Source organism: Asparagus officinalis, chromosome 2 (genome assembly GCF_001876935.1).
Source record: "Asparagus officinalis chromosome 2, Aspof.V1, whole genome shotgun sequence".
NCBI lineage: Eukaryota > Viridiplantae > Streptophyta > Magnoliopsida > Asparagales > Asparagaceae > Asparagus > Asparagus officinalis.
The window spans coordinates 79,464,127-79,478,069 of NC_033795.1; the positions used below are offsets into that span (position 1 = coordinate 79,464,127).

The 13,943-nt window shown below is 34.4% G+C and overlaps 1 protein-coding gene across 2 annotated transcripts in view; it reads right to left on the reverse strand.

Moving 5' to 3' along the window:
* The window catches only part of LOC109831744 (nuclear pore complex protein NUP107), a 39,438-nt gene that overhangs the window by 21,793 nt on the left and 3,702 nt on the right, over positions 1–13,943 (reverse strand). For both annotated transcript variants that reach the window (XM_020399143.1, XM_020399144.1), the window contains exons 3-7: positions 12,724–12,793; positions 10,984–11,099; positions 9,191–9,222; positions 8,965–9,090; positions 6,745–6,903 (exon numbers count right to left, since the gene is read on the reverse strand). In XM_020399143.1, the coding sequence (XP_020254732.1) occupies positions 6,745–6,903; positions 8,965–9,090; positions 9,191–9,222; positions 10,984–11,099; positions 12,724–12,793 (503 nt within the window). The remainder of the gene's footprint in view (positions 1–6,744; positions 6,904–8,964; positions 9,091–9,190; positions 9,223–10,983; positions 11,100–12,723; positions 12,794–13,943) is intronic.

The following is a 13,943-nucleotide window of genomic DNA, read 5'->3' on the forward strand; positions in this document are numbered from 1 at the left end:
GATTTATGCTCTTTACAATGGATATAACTCATGCAAACTATTTTAGACTCATGCACTGAGTTCATCCATAGTTTCAAACTATTAAATGGTCTTAGAATTAAACAAACAATATCTCAAATGAAAGCCACGTAAGTATATTTTCTAGAACAAAAAGAATATCCGTATTTGGATATATACAAAGAAAGTTATGATCTTTTTACTGGTGGGGTATCTTGCTGGAAATTTCTGCACGAAATTCTGTTTCAACATAAAATTGATATGCAACCCATGTTTACACTAATTCAAAGTAAGATGATTAATATTTTATCACATTAGGCATAAAAACCAGTAAGTACTATATTTTCTATACTCATAGATATAAAGATAATGTTTTTATAACTAAATATGGACATGCAAGGGCTAATCCTTGCTTCAAAGTAACATGTAATGATAAAATCCTCACATGCAAGATCAAAACCAAATTAAATCATATAATTTTAGTCTAATATCCTTAATAACAACATGTAAAAGAGAATTACACCTAGGGTTGAGACTTGCTCCACTTCCTCCTCCAAAATCCTTAACTACATTCTTTCTCCTCTCCTTCTTTAATGTTTAGAGCTTGAGAGATGAAGCTTATAGAATCTATATTTTTTTCCTTCTTTTTCCTTTTTTTTACAAGAGGAGAGGTGCTGAGGTTTGGTCGGCCAGAGGAGAGGGATGAGCTTTGGAGACTTTTTTTTATGGCAAAATGAGAGGTGAAGTGCACTTATATATAAGGCACATGTGAATCTTCAATTTGGCCAAAGTTAAGGGTTTTTATGAAAATTTCACCCACTAACATGACTAAACAATTTAAATAATTATGTTAATTAGAGATTCTATTTAACAATTGGGTTATCTCTAATTAAAGTTTAAAACATGATTGGTTTAGGTTTACATGCTAAGTTTGTATGCATGTGATAACTTCGTTAACTAGATCATAATATGAAAATTAGCTAAGTTAAAATCCTCATGCTAGAAGATTATATGGGATACAAAAAAAAGAATTTACTAATTTATATATCGGTATTGGTAACTGTATTCGGTCATCGAAAGGAAAAAGGCAATGTTACATATTCTCCCCTTAAGGAAATTTCGTCCCCGAAATTTTTACGTACCCTCAAAATAAATGTGGATATACTTTTCGCATCTCAGATTCTAGTTCCCATGTTACCTCCTCAACGCATCGGTTGTTCCATAACACTTTAACAGTGATATGGACGTGTTTCTCAGCTGCTTCTCCTTAAAGCCTAGCAATCGAACCGGTCGTTCTTCGTAAGATAGATCCTCCCGCAGGGGCAATGCTTGGTCCAAAATAATGTCCTGGGTCTGGTACATACTTCTTCAGGTTGGAGACATGGAACACATTATGAATCTTCTCTATTTTTCTGGAGGCAAGGCTAGCCGGTAGGCCACATGTTCGATCTTTTCCAAAATTTTGAATGGCCCGAGGTATCTTGGACTGAGCTTGCATTTCTTACCACCTCTTGATATTCCTTTCATTGGTGTAGCCATCTGGAACACATGATCACCAACCTGGAATTCTATATCCTTGTGTCGTCGATCTGTATAGCTCTTTTGCCTACTTTGTGTCGTATGCATATGTTGTCAAATGGTTTGGATCTTCTCAGTCGTCTCTTGGATTACGTCTGGTCCGAGTAGTCGACGATCATCGATCTCTTCCCAACAGATAGGGGATCTGCATCGCCTCCAATATAGGACTTCATAAGATGTCATGTCAATGCTATAATAAAAGCTATTGTTGTAGGAGAACTCTACTAGCGGCAAATGTGTAGCCAAATTGCCTCCGAAATCTAAGGTGCAAACTCTCAGCATGTCCTCTAGGGTCTGTATCGTTCTCTCGGATTGTCCATTAGTCTAAGGATGTGCTGAAGTGCTGAACTTCAGTCCAGTCCCTAAAACTCGATGTAGGCTCTTCCAAAATCTTGAGGTGAAACGGGGGTCTCGTTCTGATACAATGGATATGGAAATTCCGTAGAGCTTCATGATCTCTTCGATGTATAAACTGGTCAACTTTTCCATGGTATACGACATCTTGTAGGGTATGAAATGTGTTGACTTGGTCAGGCGGTCAACTACCACCCATATGGCATCCTCTCCTTTTGCTAAGCGGAATAGTCCAGTAACAAAATCCATAGTGATGTGATCTCATTTTCGTTCTGGGATGGTCAAAAAGGTTGTAATAGTCCTGATGGTTTTTAATGTTCAATCTTCACATGTTGGCATGTTAAACACTTTGACACGAATTCAGTTATCTCCTCTTTCATGCGGTTCCACCAGAAGTTTTGTCGAAGGTTCGGATACATCTTAGTGCGACCTGGATGAAGAGCATATAGGGTTGGTGAGCTTCTCTCAATTTCTGATCCTTAAGCTCCTCATCATTAGGTACGCAAAGGCGATTACCCATCTTCAAAACTCCATTTTGAATCTGAAAGTCTGAATATTTTCCTTGTTCCACCTTCTTCCTTATCTCACATAGCTCTTTGTCTTTCTTTTGCCGCTCCTTGATTTGGTCTAAGAGTTGGTTGTAGGCTTATCTGACAAATCATCATTTCGGAAGAATACTTTCTAATTTTAATCTTCATTCTCTCCAGCTCCTTACTTAAACTCAACTTGTTTAGTTAGCAAACAAGCTGATGCAATATGATTCTTTTGACTGAGTGTGTCTGCTACTATATTAGCTTTACCTGGATGGTAAAGGATATTTACACCATAATCTTTCAGCAAGTCTAACCATCTTATTTGCCTAATGTTAATCTCCTTCTGAGTAAATATATACTTTAGGCTTTTGTGATCTGTATAAATATTAAATGATACCCCATATAGATACGGTCTCCATATCTTCAGGGCAAAAATCACAGCAGCTAATTCCAAATCATGAGTGGGGTAGTTCTTCTCACGAGGCCTCAATTGCCTAGAGGCATAAGCCACCACCTTCTCATGGAGGGATTATCTTTCCACGACATTCTTGAGAAAAAAGGTAATTGAGGATTTTGGAGGAGAAAGTGAAGCAAGTCTCAACCCTAGGTATAATTCTCTTTTACATGTTGTTATTAAGAATATTATATTGAAATTATATGATTTAATTTGGTTTTGATCTTACATGTGAGGATTTTATCATTGCATGTTACTTTGAAGCAAGGATTGGCACTTGCATGTCCATAACTAGTTATAAAAACATGATCTTTATATCTATAAATATAGAAAATATAATAATTACTGATTTTTAAACCTAATGTGATAAAATATTGATCATCTTACTTTGAATTAGTGTAAATATAGGTTACATGTCAATTTTATCTTGAAACAGAATTTCGTGCATAAATTTCCAGCAAGATACCACACTAGTAAAAAGATCATAACTTTCTTTGTATATATCCAAATACGGATATTCTTTTTGTTCTAGAAAATATACTTCTGTGGCTTTCATTTGAGATATTGTTTGTTTAATTCTAAGACCATTTAATAGTTTAAAACTATGATTGAATTCAGTGCATGAGTCTGAAATAGTTTGCATGAGTTATATCCATTGTAAAGAGCATAAATGTCAATATATACCATGCATGCATGAAATTCTTTCTGTTCCTAAAACTAGACTCAATTGTCTTTCTGTTGATATAAGTTTGAATCAATTTGAGTACTGTTTGGTAAGTCTAAGCCTAGTTCTAATAGCTAGTATATGTACTGACAATTCTAGTCTGTCCCGCCTGTGTTATTTTGCATGTAACATGCATTATAAAAATAAAAATTTGATGCAACTCATGAGACTTAGAATCTAATCCATCATATTACTTATATACCAAATAGAAGCCCATTTGTATAGTATTAAGTACCCAAAATAAATTATTCATTCCAGATAGTAATCTTTATTTTTCTGTGTAATTTGCTGAGAGCATAACTCTTACTATACACCATGTATTGATGTAAAATTTTTATATTTTGAAATTAGACTCATAATGGAGTCATGTGGAACTAGTTTCATGCATTTTGGACATCAATTGTTATACCATCCATTCACCTAAAACTATTGCATGTACACTACTTGTGTTGCTGTGCATATTAGAAATATTGAGTGTAATCATCTAGAGTGTAGCTTATACCATGATATAAGTTTTAAGTTAGAAAAATTATAAAAGACATAGTCACATAACGTTTAGAATCTCATGTGGGTATACATGCATGTGTATATAGGACAGAGAATTTTGGATTCATTCGTTGGTCGAGAGAATCCCGGCATAATAGATAGGTAACCTTTCATTGTCTCCTCTCAAGTCTTTGAGAGTTCGATTGATTACTTCTTGAAATTTCTGCGAGTTGGTTTCACATGCTAAGTTGTATATCTTATCACTTTCGTAATATTCCTATTTGATTCACTACATGCGTGGGCTCTTTATTGATTGCTTAATCATTGTTATCCTAATGTTGTTTATTTCAGTTTTATACATCGATATCCTTGAATGATTATATTGCAACAATTCAACTTGCTTCGATGATTCGACTATTGATAATGATAGTATTCCTCTCTTTGTTGATGATTGATAGTCTATATTCATGGATTACGGATTCGACTATTGATAATGATAGTATTCCTCTCTTTGTTGATGATTGATAGTCTATATTCATGGATTACGCCCTGTGTGAAGTAAGCCTTCACCGATGGGTGGTAATAGTAATGGGTCCCGGTGGGGACAATGCCCTGTGTGAGGACGCTCATCGGTAGGTGTATAAAGGCATGTGCGGTTTATTGATTATCTCATGATTGGGGAGTTTGAAATCCTGAATATGAGACCTTGATTATTCATATTTACATGTTATTTCATTTCGATCAATGATCATGATATAAGTATGGCAACTTAATGTTGAGATCTCATTGTTCAAGTTCGAATATCTATGCATATCCTTTTCATTCACCCATTATGTTGTACCTGAGATTTTTATGGTTATCTATTGGGCTATAGGGTCGTTCCTATTGTTTCTATATTCATTCGCAGGTCATACCATCAGCAAGGATAAGGGGATTGAAGACCCTGAAATTGAAGATTAGCTCTGGGAGAAAAATCTTAGTAGGAGTTAATTTATATTCACTTTTGTAGTACTTTTGACTTATCAAACATGTACTAATGTTTGTAGCTGCTACTATTATTGTAATATTTTGTTGTTCCCTTTAGTTGACTTATCAAACATGTACTAATGTTTGTAGCTGCTACTATTATTGTAATATTTTGTTGTTCCCTTTAGTTTTCTTCTATTCTGGTATTCTATGGACTTAGCTGCTACTATTATTGTAATATTTTGTTGTTCCCTTTAGTTTTCTTCTATTCTGGTATTCTATGGACTCTGCTGTCAACCTCGTAATCCTGAGTATTGCATATACATCTCCATTGTTTTATTTTTCGCCCTTCAGTATATCTATATTATGATGTGCATAAAGATTTTTGTCAGGTCGACCCTTCTTATTACAGGTAGGTCATGCCTAAATTTTTATGTACCTCCCTGAGGAGCGTTACATATTTCATGTGAGGGACCATTTGGATGGATGAGTTAATGTGTTGTATATGTGTGTCTATGTGCACGAGCAGGTATACATGTATATATGTGTATATGCAATTATCCATATATATGTATATATGTGTGTATGCAATTAGCAATTTATTTATCATATATCCAAATCCATTTTCAAATGGGGGCCATTAGGATGATGAGTTGAGATGTGTTGTATATGTGTGTGTGCATGCGCATATACATGTATATATGTGTATATGCAATTAGACGTATATATGTGTGTGTATATGCAATTAGCAATGTATTTATCATATATCCAAATTTCCTTTTCATTCTCATACTCCCTACAAAATTGTCTCCTCACATTCTTTCTATCCTCCTCCTTCAGAGACCGGAGAGGTGATAGAAAAGGTTCCCCCCTCCCTCCCTTTGTGTGTGTGCACGCGCGCATATATATGTATAAATGTGTATATGCAATTAGCAATTCGTTTCTCATTACCCAAATTTCCTCTTCAATCTTGTACACCCTACAAATTGGCCTCCTCTCTTTCTTTCCATCCTCTTCCTTTAGAGACTGGAGAGGTCACAGAAAAGGGTGCAACACTTCGCCTATTCTCCCTTCTTTTTCCACCTACAACTCTAACTTACTCTATTCTCCCTTTCCTCTTTTTCCGCCTTAATCCTATGCTTTTAACAATTATGGGTCATCGGCAATCTCCCAAAATGATATTTCAAAGGAAAATAGATAAGCGGGCTTGACCAAAATTAAAAGCTCCAAAAATATTCAGGTTTTATCCAAGATTTGAAACATTTTGTTCAAGTAATTCCAAGTGTAAACATGAAATTTGTAAACTACAACTAAACAAAGTGCAAATAATAAAGATGAAAATTCAAAAAAAGTAAAAGTTCCAGTAGCAACTAATGTTTTCATTGGTATGAAGCAAAGAAACAGCAATATACAATAAACAACTTCTGCAAGGTAACAACTCACTTAAACGTCGCGTTAATGAAAAGGGAAGCAATATAAAATTCACGCACTTAACAATTACAGGTAAAGGAGTTTGTATCCTCAACTCTAGGAGGTTTCCTACTCTAACTAATAAATTTTGGGTAAGTAAATGTATTGAATGTGCTCAAGTCAATAAATTTAATAAAGCAAAAGAACAAACATAATAATTCACAATAATGGTGTTCTGTTACTTTGTCATCAGGGAGTTGCCGAGCTACTTCCCGTGTTGGAGCATCAAAATCCATGTGTTTGACAATGTCAGGATCATCATTTTTTCTCTTTAAGAACCTCTGTGTATGATGCCATACACCAAAGCTTGGAAGATATGAACCAACATGAGATCCCCTCAGCTGCAGAAAAAGATACTTCTGAGTCCGTTGATTTTTGCTTGCTTTTTTTCAAAAGAAAATCAATGGTAGAAGGTGAAGAAAACAAAACAAGTCTCATCAGCATGTTGATTGTTCCACTATAAATGCAAACATTGAAAGAAATGAAGTCCTACAAACTAGGAGACTAAAACATACAGGCATGGTGGTAAACAAAGTAGTCAACATGGGTTCTGCCCTGGCATGCATATAATTCCTTACGTTGCAAGTTAATAATTTAGTCCCTTAATAAATGCAGGAAATTCTGAAGCTTGGAAACCAGGATAGCTAGACAAGGTGAAATAAGCACATGTAGAGTGTAGGTTTGTAGCCCTTTCACATCATTGAAGCCCTTCTTCAGCCATATTAAACCATTAAGTTTGTGTTTAGCAAGTACAGACCCAGAAAAAAAAACTCTAAGCTGCCACGTCTCCAACAGTTTCCAAGCAGGTGGGAGTCAACAAGCCAAATAGAAGAGCTTACTTAGCTGTACTACTAAAATGTAGACTGTAGGTTTGCAGCTCTTTCACGCCATTGAAGCCCTTCTTCATTCATATTAAACTTTTAAGTTTGCGTTGAGCAAGACCCAAAAAAAAATCTAAACTGCCAGATCTGCAACAATTTCTAAGTAGGTCGGCATCAACAAGCCAAATAAGAGAGCTTAGCTAGCTGTACTGCTAAAGCAGAAAGTAAAAACACATCCAGACTGTAGGTTTGTAGCCCTTTCACACCATTGAAGCCCTTCTTCAGCCATATTAAACCCTTAAGTTTGTGTTCACCGAGTAGAGACCCAGAGGAAAAACTTTAAACTGCCAGGTTTCCAATAGTTTCCAAGTAAGTGGGCATCAACAAGCCAAATGGGAAAGCTTACTTAGTTGATGCTAAAGTAGAAAGTAAAGGCCTCCACAAGAAACCTTCATACTATTTCTTTGATGATTTCCTAGTCCCAAATTCCTAAGTGTCTCGAAAAGACACAAATTTGAAACCCAGAAACAGCTACTATATCAAGTTTACAGGAAACGACTGAAGGAGACATAGCTGTTAGCTTCTAGAGTTCTTCACTAGTTTCTCTTCATTAGGCCATAAGAAAAACATATTATTTGTCCCAGAAGAATTACATGTTGAGCCATTAACAAACCCTAATTCATCCAGTAAGTTCAATAAAGATCCTTAATAGCAGAGAAATGAAACATTATTGTAGTCTACCATACGTAACCCCACTCTTCAGTGTGTGTGTGCGCGCGCACATGCATGTACTTTAGTAATATTACAGTTAGGGTTGTCCAAATCTATATGGCGTTAGCAGTCCCAAAGCATTTTGCATTATACTAAACTATCATGAATCTTTTATGGCATATTAATTTTCATGTTAAATATGAAAAGCCCTTTCAGATAACATATATAGAGGTTGTGCTCAGACATCATCCTTCACATACTACCAAATACATATAAGTGAAATAAAAAAAGGAAAGAAAAAAAAACCTTGAGCAAACAGGACTAAACCTCTCAACCAATACAAATTTTCTTATAAACAGAACGCACTCAAGCCCTACAATTCCTGTAATTTCACATAACTAAAGCCTACGATTCAAAGTGTAGTCATGGATGCACCAACATGCTCATCTGTACATCTAATGAATATGGTTACTTCTATAAATTAGCATCCTGGTAAGTGATTTGTGAACTCTATCTATATCGAGATTAGTACCCAAGAAACCTCTTAAATTCATCCATACTGCTCTCGTTTCATTATACATCGACCATTTAATTTGTTCAGATATCAGTGACCATGTCAACTTCGCAAGGGAGTCCTCAATTATCCAAAAATGACCTTGCTACTCTTCTGCTTACAGCAATGCTTGCACCAAAGGCTACAATTATCAGAGATGTCAAACAAGCCTTTTCACATTTACACCAATTTTTTGAGCTTCCACTTTTGCAGCTTAGAAAAACAGTAAAGAAATAAATGCAATGAAAGAATCATACAAATGAGAGGAACTGCAAGAAAAAGGCTATGAGTAGAAAATGAGTGTAATGTGCGATTACCTTCTTTTCCAAATCCAGACTTTCTGAGGCTAATTCTTCAAGCCAAAGAATAACCCGAAGACATAACTGGGCTGTATGATCTTTAATAACAAACTGGCAGGCTTCCTGATGTGAGGTTGTTGGAGACTGTAGGGAACCACAAGACATAATTTCAGAGCAATCAAAACCTTATATAAGAAAATAGGAAAACGCTCCTGAGAACACAGAAAATGTTACTCCACCATACCAGCATGAGCTGTTCAGGTAGCTCTTCATTTCCTGCAAAAAGTTTTCCAAAGAAAATTCAAGACCCTAATGTTTCGCATCAATGAAGAAACAATCCAAAGATTTTACCAGATACAGTTGAGATAAGACTAAGAAGCCACTGTAAATCACATATATATGAAATCAAGGTTTTGTTCATTTAGTTTAGTATTATGAACTGAGAATTCATATAAACACAAGCAGAATTCCATATGGAATATGTCCCACCCACCAAGAAGAATGGACTCAAATCTTCTCAGGTGTTATCTTCAAGAAATTAAAATGGAGTAAATAATGTATAATGAATAAATAAAAACTGAAAGTCTGAGTAGATTACTATTTTCATGAAATAATCTGATAAATTTTTGAGGGACTAAGAACAATCTTCTCAAAAGTTAAATAGTAAAGGTTCTACCACCAAGAATCTGGACTAATGACTGACAATGATGAAAAGGCATGGAAAGGAATATTTCGAATACGAGTCCCCAAAAATGTGTATAAGTACCCAAAATAAGGAACCCTGTCTTTCCTCTGAGTCTCTTTTAGACGGATATTTTGTTGTAACCATGGTTAATGAGAAGCATGGTTTAACAGTACTCTCTTATCCCTTATTGCTCTTTAAAATTGAATTCCCCACTTACTACACCCTTCACTCCCCCAGAATGTATTATCATGGAGGGAAAGATTTTTGTGGTATAATTCCTGTGAGCGCAGAATACCTATGGAATTGAAAGAAATTTCTATAGGACAGCTACAATACCAACAATGCTTTATGAATCATAACGCTGCAATTAACAAGTAAACGCGCAAAAAAATAGTACAGAATAAATGTGTGGATAACACTAAGAAAGAGGATAAGAAAGAAGTGCACTTGTAGGAAGTTACAAGTTGCTCCTATAGAGGAAAAAATGTGAGAGAATTGAGTGAGGTTGTTTGGCCATGTATAGAGGAGGCCACTAGCACGAAGTGATAAGAATATAGTTAAGGCAGCAAAGGAGGCCTAGAAATAGGCCTAAGAATTTGGCTAGAAACAATAGAGTTCACGTGGTGTATTAATCAGGATGGACGATGTCGGTCATCATATCGGGAGCCTATTAGGCTGGCTCACGCTAAGAATTTCATCTCACCATCTCAATTTATTACACACACACATGATGGGTACATGATTTGAAAATTGATATACAACAACTCATAGACTGCAAATTCCCGTTGGAAGATGATAAAAAATGAAGATTCTAAACAGTTAGCTATAAGATACAGGAGAATAATCCAAAGCATAGCCAGGCAAGTAGCCAGTCATCCAAAATGAGAAATATGCACTGGCTAACAGAAAGATGGGTGGGTATGTGTGTGTGTGTGTGCATGTGTGCTTGTGTGTCTTTGCAGCCTCTCTATGAAGGACGTAGCAAAAATTAAAGAAATGGAAATGATTTTAAAAATGGACACTTACCTTCCTGAAAATAAAAGCCAAAATATACACAACACATATATCATATAGTATCAATGTATGCCTTGTGATTCTAAATATGACTTCTACAGAATAACTCCTTCTCCACCTTTTAGTTCTCAGCAAAATAGATCACACAACAAGTACTCCCAACAATTACTGAGATTCTAAATGTAATGGAACCCTAAAGAGACTTGAAAGATGCCACTGAGATGAAATGCTTTCCAATCTTATCATGACCGCACAAATAATGCACAAAGAAAAAGTTTCAGATAACTTAGCACAGAGGCTTGAAGATGAGCATTTTTATATGGTCAAAGAATAATTTCCTTTCCCAAAGAGATACCAAAGAAGCGACCAAGAAGCTGCCTCATCACGCAATAATCGAGCTTTTTGCTGCATAAATTTGTCCTCTACTACCCGATGCCTGCCAGTACTGCTCTGCCTACAAAAAAATGTCAGGAGCTCTTTAGTTTAGAACATGGACACGCAAATGTGAAACATTAAGCAGTAGAAAGAAAATGGTTCTTAATTTAACAGGCATCCATGCATCTAAGAGTTACATAACAAACTGAAACTGTCAGTTCACAGAAAGTGATAAGCATACAAATTATAAATAACTATCCTAATTAAACAAGAAAACATGAATACATTAGATATGAAGCAATGGTGATCAATTCGAGAGAAAAGTTTGGTGCTTAAAGTTTGTAAGGGGGTGTTATTCGTTCCGGATTGTTGATTTGGACTCGGACAATTGTCCATGAATCTGACGGTCTTGGATTGGGACCTGGACTTGGATTTTATGTTTAGAGCCCAGGACTCTTGGATTGGATTTTGATTTTTGTGAGTAGAATTCTTGAACTTTGGTTTGGATTCTTATACTTTTGCTTTAGATTCATAGACTGATGGTCGGATTCTCGGACTAAATTTTAGATTTATGGATTATTTGCATTAAGATTTTCAAATTAAATTATTATGTTGAGTAATAATCATTAACAAAAAAATAAATATTAATTTAAAAAGCGACCCTCATTTCGATTAATGCATGACAGCACAAAACTGAATACATCTTATAATCCATTTAAATAGTTCAAACAAAATGTATGTAAAATAATATTAAATATTTGAAACATTTATATATTTAAGAAATGTTAAATAATGAACATATATAAGTTAATATTAAATAATAAATATGTTAAGTGAGTAAATATTATTAAATACATTTCATTTTAAATGAATCAAATAAATTTATAGAAGTTGATTAAAAATATTTTAAAATAAACACATTCAATGTTAATATATAATAACTTAGAAATATGGAATATTGTAAAATTAAATATATTTAATTTGAAATGTATTAAATATTTAAATAAGTAAAGAGAAGAGGAGAAAGGAAATCCACATAGTTATATCAAAATCCATCAATTTTAACTTAACGCTTTTTCTTGAAAATTTCTCATTCAAAACTATAGAGTTGGAATGGAATGTGGATTTTAAATCCTAGTCCAAATGACAATCCTAGACAACCAATAACACCTTAAATTCAAATCCAAATCCTAGCCATAAACCAATAACATATTAAATTCAAATTCAAATCCTAGTCCTAAACCAATAACACATTAAATTCAAATCCGAATCTTAGTCCTAAACCAATAACACCTTAAATTTAAATCCAAATTCTAGTCCGAAACGAATAACACCCTAAATTAAAATTCAATAAAAAGTCCGAGTCCAAATCAACAATCATCAACCAATAACACTCCCCCCTCCCCCCACACCCCCGGCAACCACAAAGTTTTATTCACGATAAACTACAAAAGGTGGTGATTGGCAACAAACCGACTCTCATTAACAAAAACATTTAATTTTCTGGCTTAACCATAACAAAATGAAGTGAGCAATAATCACATTTCACAAAGTATAAGGATAAAAACAAGCAGCACGTAGAAGTAATGAACAAACTTTAATTTAATAATCACTCAGGTAAAATCAATAATGGCCAACAGAATTTTTGTTCTGATATAATAAGAAATACCAATACATTGATGAAATTGAACTTCAAATTTTACCTAATTGCCTCCGAGACATTTCGACACGTATTTTTAAACTGCAATAATAGATCAGGGAATGACATCAATCCTGCAATATGTACATCAGAATCCATGAGGTAAATAACATGCAAGAACAATAAATGTACAAAAAGGAGTTAAAATGTGCCTTTCATCAATAACGATAGACCAAAATTATGGGAATCTTGTAACAGGTCATATAATTAAGACTGTTCAGCTTATCCATCAAAAATTAAAATTGTTTTATAATTCTAGCTAATTATATCTTTTTTTGATAAAATAACTTACAATAACACAAATTGTTAAAGGGGCTTTTGCTCATAAACCCAAAATTCACTCCTATTTACCAAAAAATCCTAGCTCTGTATATTATATTAAAACCAATATACAAAGTCTGGTTACCCTTAAACCCAAAATATAGAATACAAAGTGTAAAGTTGTATACAGTAAGGTGCATACCTACATACTTTAGCGTGTATAGCTACATACTGTAGGGTGTATAACTATATAATACTGTGTGCACAGCTAGATAGTAGATAGCCAGGGCATATAGGTACATACTCCGTTGGATATAGCTATACACTTGTATTCTATAGTTTGTGTTTAAAGGTAAATAAAGATTATACTTTGGATATATGAGAACATAGAGATTCATAGCACTACATGGGTTTTAAAGTAAATGGGAGTAGAACTTTGGGCCAATAAGCAAAACCCCTTTAGTAAAATTAGACATGTTGGACTTTAATATTCGGTAAGTTTCAACATGATTGGCATTGATAATTAATAAGAACCAAAGAAGACATATTAGCATGTTGTTTATCTCTGCTAAATGGAGGCTGACCAATTTTGAAAAAAATAATAATAGTTTTCAACTCCACTATGACTTCTAGATTTTTTTTTTTTTAATGGATTTGGACCAGCAGGCAAATCCTCAAAGTTATAGTGGATACAGCGCCCTTTATGAATCCAACTAGTGCCATCCCGCAATTATAAATCAGTTTCATAGGAAGCTGCTATGATAGAAACAATAGTCGCATAAATTGCTGAAGTATGTACATGATAGAGCTTGGAAGGACACTTTTTCTACTAGCTCATACAAGACTTATCAACACAATTCTAATAGATTATTTTCATTGCACATTAAGTTGAAAGCTAAAGTCAATCAAGTATTAAATCATAAGGTAAATAAGCTTGCAATAGGGAAATGTGTATAATAAGAT